The sequence below is a fragment of the Nuphar pumila genome, chromosome 14 (assembly GCF_984573655.1).
Source record: "Nuphar pumila chromosome 14, dmNupPumi1.hap1.1, whole genome shotgun sequence".
In the NCBI taxonomy this organism is placed as follows: Eukaryota; Viridiplantae; Streptophyta; class Magnoliopsida; order Nymphaeales; family Nymphaeaceae; genus Nuphar; species Nuphar pumila.
In genome coordinates this window covers 79,250,876-79,270,821 of record NC_143262.1, presented here as the reverse complement: position 1 = coordinate 79,270,821, position 19,946 = coordinate 79,250,876, and the positions used below count along the sequence as shown (strand labels likewise).

Sequence of the window (19,946 nt, the reverse complement as noted above, 5' to 3'; positions counted from 1 at the left end):
ATTCTTTATAAAAACATGCTTTACATGAAAACTTTATGATATATAAGCAAATTTTTAGAAACTTAAAAAATTGATGGCTTACAATGTATTTAAAACTTTAACATGGGAGGTTGAATTTTAGGGCTTTCAAAAAATACATCTAAGCGTAAAAAATTCATAATCTAAAATATGTCGCTTATTAAATGAATGATAAAATTTTAATATGTAAAGTTTGTTGAATGAAAAACTCAATCATTAGAGAAAGAATGCTGCTGGTTATCATTGGTTGTTGATCTTGGAGCTTCCTCTAGTTGGACGGTCCTCCTTCCATACATATATATACACGAGCCGCGGCGCAGCCCACGTCGGCCCGGCCTGGGCCAAAAGCCCGGTTCGGGCCCGGCTCATTGCCCACATCTAGCCACAACGTGTCAAAAAAAGATCCTCCACAGACCCTACTCTCTCTCTCTCTCTCTGATCCTAACTCTGCTGTTGGCGCACAAAGGAGGAGGGGAAAGGGTTGCGTGGTGGAGGCAGAGAAAAGGAGGGAGGGAAGGAAATTAAGGGTAATTGAATTACGATGGCTGGTGCAACTGCAACCTCCGACCCATCGTTGCCCGTCGTCGTCGTCGTCGTCGATCGATGGCATCGACAAAACCTCCGCCAACAGAGGAAGGCCTTCTTCTCGGCGTTTCCCGCTCGAGCAGTAAGGATGGCGACGACGGCGCCGCCTCCTGTTTCCGGCGATGCTTCTCGTACTCATCGTCTTCCTGCCAGGAGGAGAACTCTGCCGCCCTTGCCCTCCGAAACACGTCTCTCACTCGTCGCAGCACTCGCTTCTCAGGCTTTCTCTGCCTCCCAACGACGTAAAAAACGCTCTCTCTCTCTCTCTCTTGGTTTGATCGTTTTTCTTTTTATTGTCATCATCATCTTCTTCTTCTGGAGCAGTTTTGAGGGAGGTGGCGACGGAAACTTGGAGATATGCGTTCCCTCGAATGACGGCAGACGCACGAAATCTCGAAGAGATGCTCATGTCTGGTACTCTCTCTCTCTCTCTCTCTCTCTCCTCGATTGAAAAATTGGGTTACTCTTTGTTTGGCAGTTCCTGATCTTGAAACCGTGCGATTTAAGGTGCTGAGTAGAGCAGAGCAGTATGAGATTAGAGAGGTTGAGGTATGTTCCTATCTGTATCCATTTATCTTCCTATCTCTCCATCACCATGTATTGATGCACGTTCCTTTTGATATCCGTCTATCTTTTGATCTGAATACCTACCATCACCGTACTTTGCTCTCGTCTACATTTGGGTAATCTCTATGTAAGTTGTATGGAATTTGTTTTCTGCTTATTGCCAAATATTGCCTATCATTCAGTGCAATCAGCTCCATTGCTTTCTCTATTTTTTCTTTGAAATGATTGACAAACTGAAAACTTAGGCTCAACTCTGCCAGTACAAATACTAGAACCGAAGTGCAAGATGTTCCATTCTTGTGCATTGTTGCATTCGACACAAGTTAAGCACATAGTATGACCAAAGCAGGGACCATCAACTTCCATAACAGTCTACTTTTGGCTCTACATTTTCTGTCCATCAAGCCGTTTGGAAGTCATAATAATCAGCTACTCTGTCAATTTTGTTGCGATGCTAATGCAGAAGTTAGTTTAGTGCGCTTAATTTGGTGAATGATGTGTTATTGATTGCCCCTCTTTACCACATAATCTACAATTAAGCCAATTTGTGTGCTTACGCAAATTATCATGTATGAGAAGCTTACCTGGAGAAACAAGTTTTCTCAAAGTTCTTACTCCAAGCAGAGGGCATTTACCTGAATTGCCAAATATGTTGCAATTTTTTGTTGGAGTTGAGAGTGACAAGTTCATACCGTGAGGAAACCTCCCTATCTGATACTTGCACATTCTAGTCATTATTGTTTGGATGATGTTCATCCATGTTTCTGCTATATGATGAAAACTGCTGATATTTTGAATTTATCAAAATCTTATCACAATCGATTTCTCAAAAGTTGAATTTCATGTTTGTTGGTTCTTACTTCCCTTTTGTTTCTATGTTTTCTATTTATTATTGATAAATTCATGTTTTATTTTCGAATTTCTGTGATCTTCTCAATATTTCCCCAAAAGCATTTTTTAGAATACATGGGAATTTCTCTTATAGACTTTAGATATTCAAAAAGGGCTGAAATGGAAAGATGTAACAATGCTCCTGCTCTATCCTTGGGTGAACGAATCATCAAGAGTTAGATTCTCCAATCTGTTTATCAGAGCTGCAAGAGTGTGTAGTTTTGTCTTGGTCTATGTGACACGGATTCCATATCCATTTATATACAACCCATATTAAAAATTTCATAAAAGTGGTTGTATCCCCATATCCGCAGTCGTATCCATGTGACAGGTCTTGGTTGAGCACTGATGGTTTCAATTCAGTTAAGTGCATGTGAAAATTGAGCAACTGAGCAGACTAAGTGCTCCTATGATCAGGAAACAGTGACAAAATAACATTCACGAGATTTTAATATGCTCCCTCCCCATAAACAAAATACATCAGTCCATTTTATTTTCCATGTTCTGGTGGTGAACGAAATGCATCAGTCTATGGTAAACTTGTGATGCACACTTTTTCTTTCTTGGTCTTGATCAAGCTTCTAGCCAAATTATATACTGTCATCACCCACTTGGTGACAACAATTTGGTTGTAGGCCTTCATTCCCCAGTTGACGCATGGTACACTGTCACCAAGTTTAATTTCTATTATATTGTTTCCAGAAATTGTCCTCCCACTGCAAAGGAAATGTTCAACGCTGTACAATTCACTCTCTTTTATGTAAAATGGTTAGGCCTCCTTTATAGAACTTTTGAGAGGAAAGCAACCTTGTGTTAAACATTAAAAATAGAATGCATGACAAGGTGACTCCTGTAGAGAACTGATGTGGCAACTTTTATCTTATGCCAAAGAAAGTCATTTCAACATGGTCCTGTCTCCTGCTTGTTTGACTCTTTTTTGCTTCTGAAAATATCATGAGCATGTGCATTTTTTCGTACTTTGAAATAGTGCTGTTCAACAATGCAATCTTTTTGGCATCCAATTTACTTGTCCATTTATGGTAAATATCATGAAAATCCTAAATATTTCATTTGTAAACTTTCTCTTTTCACTATGGTTCTCTTTTTCAACAATGTGATTATTGTAATGAAACAAGCGGAAGTACAAAAGAAAACCCACTAACAAGCACTAGTCCACCAAGGGACAATACAAGAACTAAGTAGAAACAATCCCAAAACCACAAAAGTGCAAACAATAGCCACTATGGGCAAGCACAAAACATAAAAAATAATAACTCTGATTCACTTGAACAATGCTTGAGAAAGCATTATATGAGAAGGGGTTTAACCCCCTTTAAATAGGCACATTAGACTCTAATGTAGCCGTTGGGATGCTCCCAAGTTCCCAACAGCTATAAATATAGCCATTGGGGAGATCTCAACAGCTATATTGGACAAAGTACAATATGCTCTTACATTAAATAAAAAAGGACAAAAAATATATATACAATGATTGAACTGCCCCTAATGAACAGTACTGATTTACAGACATGTAAAAAGATAAAAATGCCCCTACATGGGAAAACCTATTACAATGAGAAAATATATATATATATATACATATATATATACATATATATATATATATATATATATATATATATTAGATAGATACAATATCTTAACAATTATCTTGGTATCCTCTGTAATCTTGATATAATCCCCGTATGATACTTCTCTAAAAAAACAAAAACAAAAACAAAAACAAAAAGATGAGCATTCTGATCATCTCTAGTTCTCTATTCAATTGACCACAACATTCATTTCTTTGTCTTCATTGTGACTCATCCAATAAATTTGGATGGCATATTTGTGAACCAGTGTATGCTTTCTGCTGTATGGAAATCTTTTTATTTCTAGTTCCATTTTTCTCATTTATGTGGCTGTCTGCATTTTTACTTTGGTATGGACACAGAATGGTGTATAACAATATGAAAGTAGTTGTTCTACAAGTCTTGTAGTTCTTTTGATGCATCAGGACTATGAACAACTTGGATTTCATTTGGGTGTGTGCTCCTGTACTGCTTTTGCATGTATGACTATTACTATTGTCTTCTCTATCCTATCTCATTGTTAAATAAGCTTTTTTGATGGTACACCCCTAGGAATACTGTTACTTTCAGTTTCATGATTGCATTCCAGGCTAAGCTGATCCTTTTGCATCAGTTTTATGTGTTAGCATGATATCTGCAGGTATGGATCGTGAATAACTCATATAATGGGTTACCACATGGGTGGGTATGTAGGACTTTATAACAATCTTCTAATTTCTAGATCTTTGCATTCTGTCCTCTGGCTTGCACTCTTCATGTAGCATTTGGGCTGGGTTCTATGAAGTTACATCAATAGTTTGTATTCCACAATTTAATTTTAACAGAAAGGAGGAATGTAAAACAAGGGGTGCTTTCAGTTTTATCCATCCTTTTGCCAATCTCAGTCTTCTACAATTACCATGTTTCAGGAGTCAATAATGTTAACATTGAGGAGCCTTAGACTCAATCAGTTTCTCTTGCTTCTTTTTTTATTTATTCAAGTCTGTCCTATGAATGGTTTCTAGGTTTTGACACTAGTACAATTGGGGTTTTCCAATTACATATATAGGAGCTTATGTCAACTTATAACCCCTTAGGGTGTAAATATGTATTGTCTCCATCCCCATAGATCATCATACAAACATGTGCATTTCAACCATGATTTACGTATTATACTAGATATGGCATTTTTCTTATATGAAAAATTAGTTTAATGATGTGGATGCTCATGATCGTGATTCTGTTGACATTAGGATTTTTGTTTCATTCGGAGTGGACACATCACTGTCTTTATGGTAATGATGTTGTCCATGAATCAAATTTGTCTGTTAATTGCTCTCGACTTGACTATCTGGATTTTCTTTATGTGTTCTTGGGGTATAAGGAACTCCGCCTGTGTAGTTATACACTGCCGGTCCCAAGCCCGGATAAAGGAGGAGGGTTGCGGTAGGCCTGTGACAGCCAACATAAAAACTTTGTCATATCCTATGAAAATGAACCAATATGAGAATTTCGTTGGGGCGTTCCCTACTGAGCGACGCGCTGTACTCTCTAGGCCCGGAGGCAGTGATAAATGTGCAAGGGTTGCTAGGTCGTCGCCCAGAAGCGACGCGTCACACCGGCGCCCGGGTGTGGTGTCAAATAGGCAAGGGTTCCCTCACTTTGTTGGACGGGTGGGGGTAAAGAAGTTAGTCCAAGACCATAAAATTAGGTTAGCCACTTGGAACATAGGGTCTTTAACTGGTAAGTTGGTAGAGTTAGTAGATGTTATGTGTAGGAGAAAGATTGATATTTTATGTCTTCAAGATACCAAATGGGTAGGTGAGAAAGCTAAAGTGATAGAACCTTGGGGATATAAGATTTGGTATACAGGAATAAATAGGAATAGGAATGGAGTAGGGATTGTTATGAGTCGTCAGTTTATAGATAATGTAGTTGAGGTCCGTAGGAAGGGTGATAGAATTTTACTTATTAAATTAGTATTAGGTACGGATATTATTAATATTATTAGTGTTTATGCACCTCAAGTAGGTTTAGATGATTCCATTAAGCATCAATTTTGGGAAGATTTAGATGGAGTAGTACAAGAGACATCTTATAGAGAAAAGCTTTTCATCGGCGGTGACCTTAATGGACATGTAGGCATTAGTAGGGATGGATTTGAGAATATCCATGGAGGCTATGGTATAGGAGAAAGAAATGAAAGTGGAGAAAGGATTTTAGATTTTTGTTTGTCCTATGATATGATCTTAGCAAACACTTGGTTTAGGAAGAGGGAGTCTCACCTAGTAACATTTAAAAGTGGGGTTAATACGAGTCAAATAGATTTTTTCCTACTTAGAAAGAGAGATAGGGGTTGTTGCATCGATTGTAAGGTTATACCAGGAGAAAGTGTAGCTACACAACATAGAGTCTTAATTTTAGATCTTAGAATTAGACAATGCCGCAAAAGGGATAGACATAGGATAGATCCTAGAATTAAGTGGTGGGCACTGAAAGGAGCTAAACAAGGAATGTTTGTAGAGCAGGTAGTTAAGGAAGTTGATTGGTGTCTCGAGGAGGATTCAGAATCAATGTGGAATAAGATAGCGGGTGGTATGAGAAAAGTAGCTAAGGAGGTATTGGGTGAGTCTAAAGGCGGTGCACCACTAGGTAAGGATACATCATGGTGGAACGAGGATGTCAAATTAGCTATTAAGGTTAAAAGAGAGTGTTATAGAAATCTAAGTAAGAGTCGTGATAATGAGAATTTGGAGAAGTATATGATAGCAAAGAAGGAAGCTAAAAAAGTTGTTCGAAACGCGAGGGCTAAGGTATATAAGGAGGTTTATGACAAGTTGGATACCAAAGAAGGCGAGAAGGATATTTATAGGCTTGCAAAGATGAGAGATAGGAAATCGAAGGATTTGGGTATGGTTAGATGTATCAAAGATGAAACGCAAAGGGTTTTAGTCAAAGATGAGGAGATTAAGGAGAGATGGAAAGATTATTTTGATAAGCTATTTAATGATAGTCATGCTCAAGATCTTGGAGACTTCTCCATTCCTTTTCATGAGATAAATCGTGACTTCATGCGCAAGATTCAAAAGAAAGAAATTGCAGAGGCTTTGAAGAAAATGAAATCAAGAAGGGCAGTTGGCTCAGATGGTATACCTATCGAGGCTTGGAAATGCTTGGGAGAGAAAGGTTTAGAATGGTTGACAAATCTTTTTAACTTGATTTGGCGAACAAATAAGATGCATAATGAGTGGAGGAAGAGTACTTTGGTGCCTTTATATAAGAATAAGGGTGATATACAAGATTGCACAAACTATCGTGGTATAAAACTCATGAGTCATACTATGAAACTTTGGGAGAGGGTGATTGAGTCTAGGTTGAGGAAGGTTGTCATGATATCGGAGAATCAATTTGGTTTTATGCCTGGAAGATCAACTATGGAAGCTATACATCTTCTTAGACAACTTATTGAAAGATATAGAGAGATGAACAAAGATTTGCATATGGTTTTTATTGATTTAGAGAAGGCATACGATAGAGTACCTAGGGATGTTCTCTGGTGGACAATGATGAAGAAAGGTGTTTCTCTCAAGTACATTAATATAATTAAAGATATGTATGAAGGAGTAGTAACCAATGTCTGCACTTGTGGAGGGGTGACAACCAATTTTCCGATAACGGTTGGGTTACATCAAGGATCTGCTTTAAGCCCTTTCCTATTTGCGATAGTGATGGATGAACTTACGAGATCAATTCAAGAAAATGTACCGTGGTGTATGTTGTTTGCTGATGATATTGTTTTGATTGATGAGTCTAGAGCTGGGGTTAATGCTAAGTTAGAATTATGGAGACAGACATTGGAAGCTAGAGGTTTTAAGTTGAGTAAGAGTAAGACTGAATATATGGAATGTCGGTTTAGTAAGCAACGAAGTAGTGATGGGAGTGTAGTGAAGCTTGGTGAGCAAGATATACCGGTGAATGATTATTTCAAATATTTGGGATCCATCATTCAAAAGTATGGAGAAATTGATGGAGATGTAAATCATAGGATAAAGGTTGGGTGGATGAAATGGAAAAGTGCTACTGGAGTGCTGTGCGATCGTAGAATGCCATTGCGGTTGAAGGGAAAGTTTTATAGGACGACTATTAGACCCGCTTTACTATATGGTACGGAATGTTGGGCTGCCAAGAGACATCATATTCAAAAAATGAGTGTAGCTGAGATGCGGATGCTTAGATGGATGTGTGGAAATACAATAAAAGATAAGATTCGGAACGAAGAGATACGTAAGAAGGTAGGTGTTGCACCCATTGAAAATAAGATGCGAGAGAATCGTTTACGGTGGTTTGGACATATTCGGCGAAGGCCTAATGATGCTCCAGTTAGAAGGTTGGAGAAATGGGAAAATATATTAGTTAAAAGAGGTTGGGGTAGGCCTAGGAAGACTTGGATGGAGATGATAGGAAAGGATATGAATGCTTTGAACCTCACCGAGGACATGGCGTTGGATAGAAATGATTGGAGGAAAAGGATTCATGTGGAAGACCCAAAATGAATTTCTTTTTGGTTCATATCGCTGACCCCAATTGTTTTGGGATGAAGGCGTAGTTGTTGTTGTTGTTTGTTGTTGTTGTTCTTGGGGTATAAGGCTTATCAAATACCTTGGTTTTAATTGTCTTCTTTTAAGAGGTGGAATAAAAAACCTGGTTGAAGCATATTGGTCATACATATGTGGTCCATTGTATAAATTTAATAAGCCCATTCTAAGTTTCACACCATTCTTCTATGCACATTCTAAAGTTGACCATTCATAGCTAATAGCTTTCTCACCAAAGAAGAGTTCAGTCCAATCCCTTATTTTGATTCTGGTAGAGCCTGAGACAATATTAGAAGTTTTATTGATTGTTCCCAAGACAATCATTTTCTCAATCAAACTGCAAAGATTCCACCAATGAGAAAATTCTTCTTCTTTATGACTGGCAGTTATGATAAGCTATTTAGTTTACTGTTCCCATCTATGTCAGAGATGCGAGTGAGGATGCGACGATGCGGCACTTTAATAACTTGGGTGCAGGGGTGTAGGGAGGGTATATATATAATTTTTAACAGTTTTAAGTTAACACTAATGAAACAAAAATAATTATCATATCATCAATTCATCATGCATAAATTCATGCAATAAATCAAATTAACAATATACAATTGCTATTCCTCATCAATAAAAAATAACACCACAATTAAATCAACCTAAATATATTATGGATACGTTAAGTGAATTAAGAAAACAGGAAACAATTAAACAAGTCAAGCAAAAAAAAAGTAAATTATACTAATAAAAAATGCAAACAATGCAGAATTGCATACCAAAAGTATGCCACCACTTCATTCAGCTTTTTCAAGCCTCTCCACATGTGCCAATAGTGACCCATCATCGTATGATGCAGCCAAAGAATGAGAACCAACATTACCACTACCACTAATAACAATACTAGCACCAAAACTTTCATGTGAAGAATATGATGATACAATTCTTTTCCCTTTGTTCATGAGTCCTTTTCTTTTATGTGTTATTTTTGTCCTTAAAACCAAAAAAATAAATTTTTTATTAAAATAAAATTTATAAAAAAAAAAGTTAGCCGAACTCATAACCCAACCCAAGCTTGGGTTCAGTTTTGGTGAACCCAGCCAGAGCTGCTTTTGGAGCACGCTTGGGTTCGGCCCTTGCGCCAATGAGGGAATGAGGAGGAAGCAAAAAGAAGAAGAGAGGAGAAGGAAGAAGAAGAAGAAAGAGAGGAAGAGAAGGAAGAAGAAGAAAGAGGCGGAGGAGAAAGAACCCATGCCTCCTCCAAAATGGATTTGGTCAAAGTTGACAAAGACTATTTTAAATAAATATAACCCTAAGTGCAGGTTAACCGCACTTCGTGCAACAAATTTTAATATATGCTACACCAGGTGTCGCACGTGCGTCACATCCAAGGTTGTAAGTATGGTATCATTACCCATATCAGTCGGGCTTAAAGTAACACCATATCATAAATGTATAGTATCGTATCGTAAACGTATCATAAATTTTTAATAAATTTTTTTAAATTCCAAAAAAATATAGAAAATTTAGCATAAATTCTAAAAAAAAATATCACATAAAACAATGATGAATTGCACAAAATTAAACCATAAAATCACATATGAAGGCAACTATATAATTTAAATTAATAACAAACCATGCATCTGACAACTGACAATGTAAATAAAAGACAACTACATAATTTAAATTTTAAACACAATTAAAGCCTTAACTAACTAACTAACAATATTAAATTCACATCCAAGTCATACTAAAATGTCACAAGTCACAACTAAACTATTAATAGTTCATGATAATTAAAAACATTACATTTAACCAACGTCTTACCTGCCAATCTTTATCTCTAAAGTTCTAAACTATAAAGATCCTAAAAGCTAAACTATCTTCTAGAGCCTATTTGCCAAACATTAGGACAATATTTTCTCAGTGTTGTATCCAACTTCTGCGTGATGATTCCTTTATCTTCGAACATTTTTTTGGCAATTGGGTCATCATTATCATCTTTAGAATCTGAAACAATGGTTGGAAGTCCATCTTTGCATTTTTGCAAAATTCTTCTTCTTCGAATTTTTTCTAGTTCAGTGATGGAGAATCACATGAACATACATTTTGATCTTGATTTGCAATATGTTGCTTAAATATATGCCGTCCACCTATAATAATAGCATCACAAAAGAGACATCTCATATTCAATGGTAACCCTAGTCATCAATGCTTCTGCAGAATTGTCATGCAGGATCATCTCTAATATGATATGAACGTGAAGAAGACATCGAATGATCTAAAATAAAATATAACCAATTAAAAAACTCAATAAGAAGCACCAGACACACACCTTTTCCCAAAAACACTCAGAAGAATCAAATAATAGGTATTTTGTACATTAACCTACCTCCTTGGGTGAAAAATGGTGAAAATGCACTCTTGATAAAATTGCAAAAACTCTTTCCACTGCGTACGAATTGACTCCCAAATCAATCTCATGGAAACTAAGGTTCGTAGGTTCCCTTCTAACGGGCTGTAGACATATGAAGAACTCGGCCCTCAAGAGGCCTTTTAAACTCAAAATGAAAAAAGATAACTTTCAACCTTTTTTAAGTATGCTAATATTGTATCATACGATACAACACGATATGTGGGTGTATCGTACCGATATGGGTATGATGTTTACAAAAACCAAAAGTAACAATACATATCATACCGTATCGTACAATATGGTATGATACATACAACCATGATCACATCACGTCGACGAGGGTGCGATGGCCTTTTTAACTCATCCGTGTGACATAGGTTCCAATGTGAACTTGGCTTCTACCATACTAATTCTGATCCTGATTCTTCATAGTTCTGTTGTTGTCTGTTTGTTTTCGAACGCTGTTATGATATAATTACATGATGGAAACTGTCTGAACGGTACCAGTGGCCAGTTGCTTGTTTCCCTATGGATGAAACTTTGTTTTGAATTTATAAACTAATTTGTTCATAACATAGTTGCATTGGTACATGGTACACCCTAGCATATCGCGTATCAGTACCAGATACTGGTACAAATCTTGTTTCCAAAACCATAGAAAGAAGTATCAAATGTTTAAAAAATGTGTCCCAATTACTTAAGAAACACGTACCAACTTACATAGAAACACATTTCTTTAACATTATAAATGAGTATCAAGTTGATTTCTATTAGCAATTTTGCATACAAACAACAACTTCATTTTATGTAGAAATTATCTTTATTAAGATTTTTAATATTATAATCCATACAATAATTATTATACAATGATTAATTGATTCACATATTATTTTTAACTATTTTAATTTATAGGTATCTTTGTAAAAATATACACTTTGTATCAACTTTTTAGAAACTCGTATCAATTCTTTTAGAAACCTTATTAACATTTATTAGAAACCTGTATCAGTAGTTTTTGGAATTGTATCAATGTGCATTTCAAATAAAAATGTACCCAAAACTTTTTAAGCCCTCATGCATCTGTACCAATACCGCGTACCCGTACCAGTAACCGTGCCCATTTCTGGCAACCGTGGTTCATATAAGTATCTGTTAAATATTTAAAGGAAACTGTGATATCCAGAGATATTCTTGCCAAATTGTTGTTTTGGCCAGTTTTTTTTTATTCTTACAGTTGAAATTTATGCAGCACAAATTCCTAACATGAAATTGCGACTGTAAAACAGCCATACTTCGTGGCAGAGACAACAATGCCGGGGAATAGGGGATTTGACTTCTCTACCTCGTCTCGAGGATTTAATGTATTGGCTGCATACCTCTTTGGTAAGGTACACTAGCATGAGAATTCTCTTCATTGCTTAATGTAAGTGCCACTATTATTTTATGATGAAGTTATTTATCATTCACAGAATACTATCACTGAGCAAATGGAGATGACTATGCCTGTTTTTGTTAAAAAAAGCTCTCAATCAGATGGAGAAAAAATGGAAATGACAACGCCTGTGATTACAAAGGAGGTACTTCCTATGCCATAATACACATTTGAACTTTGATTATAGCATAATAAAGAGGAAAAAGATGACCATTTGTTAGGTTAGTTTGGTGCTGTATATATGTACTATTGTATTTATTTCTTTTAGTCTGTGGCGGTAGTGGTGAACCAGTGTTGAGAAATTGGAATATTTCCCAGGAAAGTGCACTTTGACATTTCTTAAATGTTCATTCTTTTTATTTGTCTCTGTTCAGTCCCTTCAATCCATGATTAATTGGTAAAGCTGCAGATACTTATAAGAGACAAAGTATGTCTTTGTCCAACCAGCGGTATATTGCAAAATCAAATCCATGGTCTGGGGCATACATATAGTACTATATATGAAATGGATTTTTTTTCCAAGAAGCATGTAGGACCCACACTTTTCCTAAAACTTGGCAAACATGGCAAAAAATGCCTGGAGAAACTTCTCTGTACTATCACTTTTTTCTGGAAGGAAAAAAGTCAGAACTCAGGAGGTCCGACTGTTTTCTCCATGGAAACTTTCCCCAACTGTAAACAAACCACTCTCCCCAACCCCATCTTGTTAGCTGTGCGACCCTACACACAATCCTCTTCTCCATGTTGCACAATTCCCTGCTACTGCATGACCCTCCCCCTAACCTTCTTCTCCCAGCTGCTCTATCACTGCTACTGCATGACCCTGGCCCCAACGCTATTCTCCCTGCTTCTGCACGACCCTCCCTCCAACCTTTCTTCTCCTTGCTGCTCAACCTTGCTTCATGAATCTGCCTGTTGTGCTTATATGCCCAAAGGTAGGCATTCAAATCCATATACGTGAAAAGGGAAGAAATGCTTGAAAGAGATGTAAATTATCATCTCAAGATGATCCTTAATATTTATAATTTTCAGTCAGTTAAGAGCCAGCATTGTGTTGTGTTTTAGATGTAACTTTTTTATCCTCTTACATGGAAATGGATCTTTACATGTGAAATTCTGGATTGTTTTGGTGTATCTTTTCTTCAACTACATTATTTGTCACAGAAAGATTATAACATTTATCAGTTATTTTATTCTGTCTTGATTACCTGGCAGTTGCAACATAAGTGTGTTTATTTTTGGATATGTATCTATGACTTGCAGTTTGTTATTTTTCCAAATGAGAATCTGGGGATTTTTATGTTCTTTGATACCATTCATGTCACAACATCATGTTTTCCCTCTGAGGATCTATACATCTATCTATATGAAAATATTTTTACTTTCACTTTTAACGTTAGAGTATTTTGATTTTGCTGTGTCATTGTCTGCCTAATTGCCAAGTTCTAGTGTCATATGTATGAAGCTGAGATGTAATTTACTTGGGCCAACTTTTTCTAGTTCCCATGCAGCTTAATTCCATATATCACACCACACAATGTTCAGGGGGTATGGATGACAAGAGCTTACGTTGAAAACCTCTCTGACTGGACCTACAATTCTTTACTTATTGATGCAGAGCAGGACCGGATCGGGCCTGTACCGCATGATCAAGGCACGACCAGGGAACCGACCCACAAGAAATGGACGATCGGACCCAAGAGTTGGATCCGATCGCAGCTAAGGGGCCCCAACGCAAGGACGTGATCCTGCGCACCTACTCCAGACGAGGGAAGGCCCAGATCATTCTAGACCCCCCTTAATAGAATGAAGACGTATCGGGTCCAGGACCGGACCCGAGACCCGGGTCCAGGACCGGACCCGAGACCCAGGTCCACTAGCAGCCTTTAAATACCCTCTTCTAGGGTTGCGTGCAGCAGAGATGTGATTGAAAGTTCAGCAGCCTTCTTGATATTGTCTTTCTGCAGTTTTCCCTTTTGATTTCTTCATTTCATTCATTGTTACGTTTCTTCCGACTGTTTCATTCTATTGTTTAATTGAAATTTCATTGAAATAAAACCAAACACCGTCATTTTCAGTGATCTTTCGTCTTATTTCTGCACATCGCACGACTGTGAGGGTCGTGCCCTCATCTGCCGAAGCCAAGAACGTGAAAGTCGAATCCCTCGCTGCATCAAAGTGGTATCAGAGCGCAGCCTCTCTTCTTTGGTCGATGGTATGGAGCAAGAAGCGAGGGATGATCCTACGAGTGGAAAGGAGCGAGAGGGATCAGATACCGGCAACGAGGATCCCATGATGCGGATGGATGACATGATGACGTAGGTCTAAGAAAATCTTCTACGCCTAAGCAAGGATGTAGCCAGAATGTCAAAACGAATGGATAGGATCGAAGGCCGACTCGTGGTCCTCGAGTCATCGGTGGAGACGCACGTAACGTCCATGCTGAAAATGAGTGGTGGATTGGGCGTCGATGATGTTGGTCTCGCGGGTGCGATGGCGATCGAACCAGTCCAACCGAACGTCCGACAAGCTGCCGTGCAACCAGATGGCATTGAGGCGGTCTTGCACAGGGATGACAGTCGTGCGACCATCCAGCAGACGGTACCGTTTCTGAACTCTGTCCTGGTAGCTGCGACGAACCAGATTTGTGGTGCCTACCCACCGCCCCAGAGGGTCGTCAAGAGGTTTTGCAATATCGGCTCGAGCGCGCAGCCTTGGCCACAACCTGCGGTAAAGGTTCCACAGGCCAGAAATGGCCTGCGGGACCCAAACCTGATGGTGGGACGAGCTGCGAGCAATGTGCCAATGGCAGGAGACGGGACTGACCTGTTTTCCCCCCTGAAAACGCTCATGGGGGCTCGATCGCAGCCCACCAACGAGCCGGAGAAGGTGGTCCTCGAGTTTTTTGTAAGCATGCTTGTCTTATTGGTATTCTAGCCAGATCCCTAAGACCGTGTGATTCAGCTTGTGCTTCCATGAGATGCCATAGCAGATGGTATAGATGGGCAACTTCAAAACCAATCTACAGGCTTTGATTTGGAGTTGTCCAAGAATATCGTTTTACATAGTGAACACCCAACAACTATTACCAACGACTCCTTAATGTTATCACCAGATGCTTCTATTGCAACCAATCCTTCTTTATTTCAACTTCAGAAGGCTGTGGCGTTTGTCGTGCTTGTGACTCTTGGAGATAGAACTTGGGCTTCTAGCATTGTTCTCAACTCTGAAGGTCTGATACTTACAAATGCTCACCTTTTGGAGACGTGGAGGTTTAGAGAAGTGCCTCAAGCTAGTGGACTGGTTTCAAACACACAATGGACATTCCCCATTCTTACTGGAACAAAAGAGGCAAGTGATGACATCGTGAACAAACAAAAATTGCTGCCTGTGTCTGCCAAGGTGCATAACTCTGGGAATGGTGTAATGGCATCTGTGCAAGATCCTATTTACCAGGGTTATGGAAGAATACGTGTTAGGTTGGATTGTATCAACCCAAAGATATGGCGTGATGCAAGAGCAATATATATTTCGAGAGGCCCGTTGGACATTGCCCTGCTGCAAATAGATCCTGTTCCAAATAGTATTTGCTCCGTCAATCCAGACGTTGCTTGTCCACAACCTGGATCTAAAACATTTGTGATAGGACATGGTCTTTTTGAACCTCAATCCAACCTCTGCCCATCTGTTAGTTCTGGTGTGGTCTCAAGAGTTGTTAAGACCCACGGTCCTCTTAAGGCCTCTGAAACTATGAGTGCTGATATAGAGGGGAAATGTATAGCTGCAATGCTTGAAACGACGACTGCAGAGCATCCAGGTGGAAGTGGTGGTAGTGTTTTCAATTCTTAAGGACAACTGATTGGGCTTGTGACTAGCAATGCAAGGCATAGTGATATGTAGGGTATGTCAATCTTACAGCCTCTTGAGGAATCAAAGGAACTTGCATCCATTTGGTCATTGATGCCTACCTCCTTGAGTTGCCCGAAGATTGACACGTTTCACTTATCTTCAATGTGTCTGATCTATATGCTTACTATGGAGACAATAAGTCGTCAGAGCCGACTTCTTCCCAACCAAAGGAGAATGATGCAGAGCGGGACCGGATCGGTCCTCTACCGCATGATCAAGGCACTACCAGGGAACCCAACCCACAGGAAATGGACGATCGGACCCAGGAGTTGGATCCGATCGCAGGTAAGGGGCCCCAACGCAAGGACATGATCCTGCGCACCTACTCCAGACGAGAGAAGGCCCGGATCATTCCAGACCCCCTTAGCAGAATGAAGACGTCCCGGGTCCAGGACCAGACTCGAGACCCGGGTCCACTAGCAGCCTTTAAATGCCCTCCTCTAGGGTTGCGTGCATCAAAGACTTTTTTGAGATTACCGCAGCCTTTCTTCTGATTTTTTTTTGTTTCAACAGTTTTCCCTTTGGATTCTTATTCTTTTACCTTGTTGATTTATTTTCTCCGTTAGTGCTCATTCTATTGTTCTATTGAAGCTTTTATTGAAATAAAAGAAACCTGCACCGTTATTTTCGATGATTTCTCTTCTTACTTCAGCACATCGCACGACCGTGAGGGTCATGCCCTCATCTTCTGCGATCGAGTCCCGTGAAGCCGATTCCCTCGCTGCATCACTTATGAAGTTGTGGGACTTATGTTAAGTTGCTTTTTAGGGAGAGGAAGGTGTGGGGGAGCTAAGGTGGAATGAAGAGAGAGAGAGAGAGAGAGAGAGAGAGAGAGAGAGAGAGAGAGAGAGAGAGAGAGAGAGAGAGAGAGAGAGAGCTACATTATGACATGATCACCTCATTGGTTGCTGATACTATCAATCGTAATGAATGGAGATACAAAGTGAATGCAGATATTTCTTTCTTCTCACTGTCATTGTATGCAATAATAATGGATATTTCCGAAAGAAAAAAGTTATCTCTATTGTTCATTAGCATCATAACATAAAATTACAAGGAATGGCGGAAATAGCTTTTTCTAATGATACATAAGTTTGTTACACCCAGAAGGACCCTCATTCAACCCTCTCTAAATTGGGCAAACCTTGATTGGACAGAATAAGCCTCCGTTAGACAAAGATATCAACTAATTGATCTCTAAATTTCACATAAAAGGTTATGAATATTTTCTTTCATAACCTCGTCTTTTCAATCTTCTCATGCACAAGTATGTATACATTAGTATACACTTGTATATTTCAACGCCCGTGGTATCTTTTGTAGTATTCCTCTCCTTGGGCTCCCTTTTGTGTAGCTCAATATTCGAATATAATGCTTGCATGTGAGATTGGCAAGTTGAATGCATATGTTGTCTCATTACACCTACAACATAGGAGATATCTGGTCTAATAGTAGTCAGATATATAACTTGTCTAACAAGCCACTGTTACTTATCAACGTCCTCAACCAGCTCTCCACCTTTATTTGTAAGGTTACTGTTTTGCTCAATGAGTGTATCCGTTGCTCTGCACCCTTAACATCCTTGTTTCGTTCAAGAGATCAAGAACATAATTCTTTTAGGAGATTACTATCCTTGTATAAAATCTTGCTACTTCAATTTCATTTCACACTACTTATGAGGACAGTAAGGAAAAAGGGTAGGTTGGCTGCCAAAGATCACGAGTCATCATTTATCAGTTATTGACAGCTAACAGTTGCTGCTGGTACTGATGACTAATCATCAGCAGCTGATAGTCAGTGGTTTTCTGCTTGGGGTGGGTGCATCTCCATGGCAACTCCTGTGGATAATTATGCCATCATTTATAATGGAAATTATAATACATGGTTTTAGTCCCCCTTCCCCAAAATGTCAGTATCTGTTACGAAACCATAGAGGACGACGTTGCATCGCATCTCTCATATCTAAGCAAGTTTGTCTGAATAGTGATCAATTTTTTTACTTACTTTTAGGTGACTATATCGTGTATTTTGTATAAAGTACTAGAGAATAGAACATAGTCAGATCATTAGTTATTGTTAATATCTTCTAATCCAGTTGTCTTGGATTTCTGGTTAAAGGGTCAATCTGGATGGCAGATGTCATTCGTCATGCCTTCCAAATATGGAGACAGGCTTCCACTTCCAAAAGATTCATCTGTACGTATTAAAGAGGTGCCAAGAAAAAATGTTGCAGTATCTGCTTTTTCAGGTTTGTCTCTTTTAATTTGCAAACAATTTTTAAATGAAATGGTGCCATGAATACTGGATTGACAGCCTAAACATTGCAATTGCTTTTACTCTATTGTGCTCTTTATTAAGCCAGCCAGATCTGCACATATTCCTTGATAGTGTGTTAGGAAAGGCTTCTTCTATCATTGATATTCACATTTGTGTCCTTTTCCTTTTTTATTAGTGTTGAATATGGCTGATTAACATTTAGATAGCATTGAAATCAGCGACATTTTTAAAATATTTCATCCAATATCTGGAAGTTGATATTCTTTGGCAGTAGTGGTTTCCTGTGGCTATTTTTTCTTGGTTTATCTTCAGGGTCCACTTTGATTTCTCTTCTTTTTTCATAGGCTTCGTGACAGATGAAGAAGTTAAACAAAGGGAGCTAAGATTACGTGATGCTATTAAGAATGACATGAACTTCCAAATCAAGGACAACTCACTGGTTGAAGTTGCACAGGTAGAAATTTGAGTGGATTTTTTGTGTAAAGATTTGAATGAAAAAATAAATGTCTTGCCCTTCTGATTTCAGTTCAATCCCCCATTTACACTACCATTTATGCGCCGGAATGAAATAGCTTTGGAAGTTGAGCCAAAGAACGAGTAGAACAATTTGCCATCCACAGATGTCAGCATCACAATTTATCGTATTAATGTTCCATACACAATGCTAGTGAAAATATAAATCGTGTATGGCTCTCTGGATCAATCATTTATGTTTATTTCTGTATAGAGGTGAAAAAAGTCTGTATAGCCTTTGTTTCTCTGTTGAAATAATTATAAACTCTGTTATACAACGAACACTATTTTGTTAGGCATGGTGTTTTGATGCTAATGGGTGTATATTATTTGAATATGTATCTGACAATTACAATTTGCTGCTGCTCCATAAGCATTCTGGTCTTGTATTTTCAGCTAAAGCAAGTGTACATATATCGTTGGCATCTGAGCTTCATGATAACTGTTACATCTCATCACATCCTTCTGGTATACTTCTTAGTGTAGGCCTCCACCCTCTAGAAGTTGGAGAAAATGTGCTGTTATATTCATACGTCGTCCTCAGCTTTTTGATGATATCATCAAGTGAGACTCCGTTGGCTAGTATGTCTGCTAACTGTTGCTTGGTCACAACAAGCTTGATTCTTATCAGGCCTCCACTGCTATCTTTGCCCTCTCCAGCACCAGCTGCGTCTCTGTCTGTCTTTGATATAGTGGCTGTGGTTCTTTGCTCTGTTTTTGGTTCAGTTGAGTAGAGTGGAAGAAGATGACAAAGTTGGCCCGTTGCCAGTTGAGTCTCTGGTAGAAGATAATTCGAAGATTCTGAGGGGCCAGAAATCCCATGACCTGAAAATTCGGATAGTACATGCTGAACCTGTCGTGGTGCATCATATTCAAGTATTTCACCGTCTTTATTGGTGAACTTGATTACTTTTGCTTCAATAGTTAAGCAATTCCCCATGGAAAACCTTCTGATCTTCTTCCTCATGCAATGAACTATTGGAACCAGAGCTTAGACAATTTTCTCTAATAGACTGAATGATGCAGGAAACAATGTGGTTCCCAATTTATAAATGGTGTCTTCTGAACACTCCCCTTGTTTCTTGGCAGTTCACAAACGAACCCTTGTTTCCAAAAGCAAAAGTGCCTTTTCTTTTTCAGATGTTGACAAGATGCGCCCAACATCTATTTGTCTGCCTCAACAG

The 19,946-nt window shown here is 38.7% G+C and overlaps 2 protein-coding genes across 2 annotated transcripts; one reads left to right on the top strand and one right to left on the bottom strand.

Annotated features, from left to right (window-relative positions):
• The first annotated feature begins 388 nt into the window (after nt 1-388).
• Nucleotides 389-19,163, top strand: LOC149817051 (SOUL heme-binding family protein). Its single transcript, XM_089987816.1, has 8 exons — nt 389-845; nt 928-1,017; nt 1,082-1,152; nt 11,918-12,019; nt 12,101-12,208; nt 18,091-18,220; nt 18,594-18,703; nt 18,776-19,163. Exons 1-8 carry the CDS (start codon nt 560-562, stop codon nt 18,848-18,850), a joined length of 972 nt encoding a protein of 323 aa, XP_089843942.1. The 5' UTR covers nt 389-559; the 3' UTR covers nt 18,851-19,163.
• A 44-nt stretch (nt 19,164-19,207) lies between these two features.
• Nucleotides 19,208-19,702, bottom strand: LOC149817050 (uncharacterized). Its single transcript, XM_089987016.1, has one exon. The coding sequence runs from the start codon at nt 19,700-19,702 to the stop codon at nt 19,208-19,210; it is 495 nt and encodes a 164-aa protein (XP_089843142.1).
• Between the last annotated feature and the right edge of the window lie 244 nt (nt 19,703-19,946).

Excerpts from the sequence above, each read along its gene's own strand:
- LOC149817051 (XM_089987816.1), top strand. The coding sequence starts at position 560 with ATGGCTGGTGCAACTGCAACCTCCGACCCATCGTTGCCCGTCGTCGTC. Across the intron at positions 1,153-11,917 it reads ATGAGATTAGAGAGGTTGAG|CCATACTTCGTGGCAGAGAC; the intron begins GTATGTTCCTAT and ends ACTGTAAAACAG. Across the intron at positions 18,221-18,593 it reads TGCAGTATCTGCTTTTTCAG|GCTTCGTGACAGATGAAGAA; the intron begins GTTTGTCTCTTT and ends CTTTTTTCATAG.
- LOC149817050 (XM_089987016.1), bottom strand. The coding sequence starts at position 19,702 with ATGGGGAATTGCTTAACTATTGAAGCAAAAGTAATCAAGTTCACCAAT.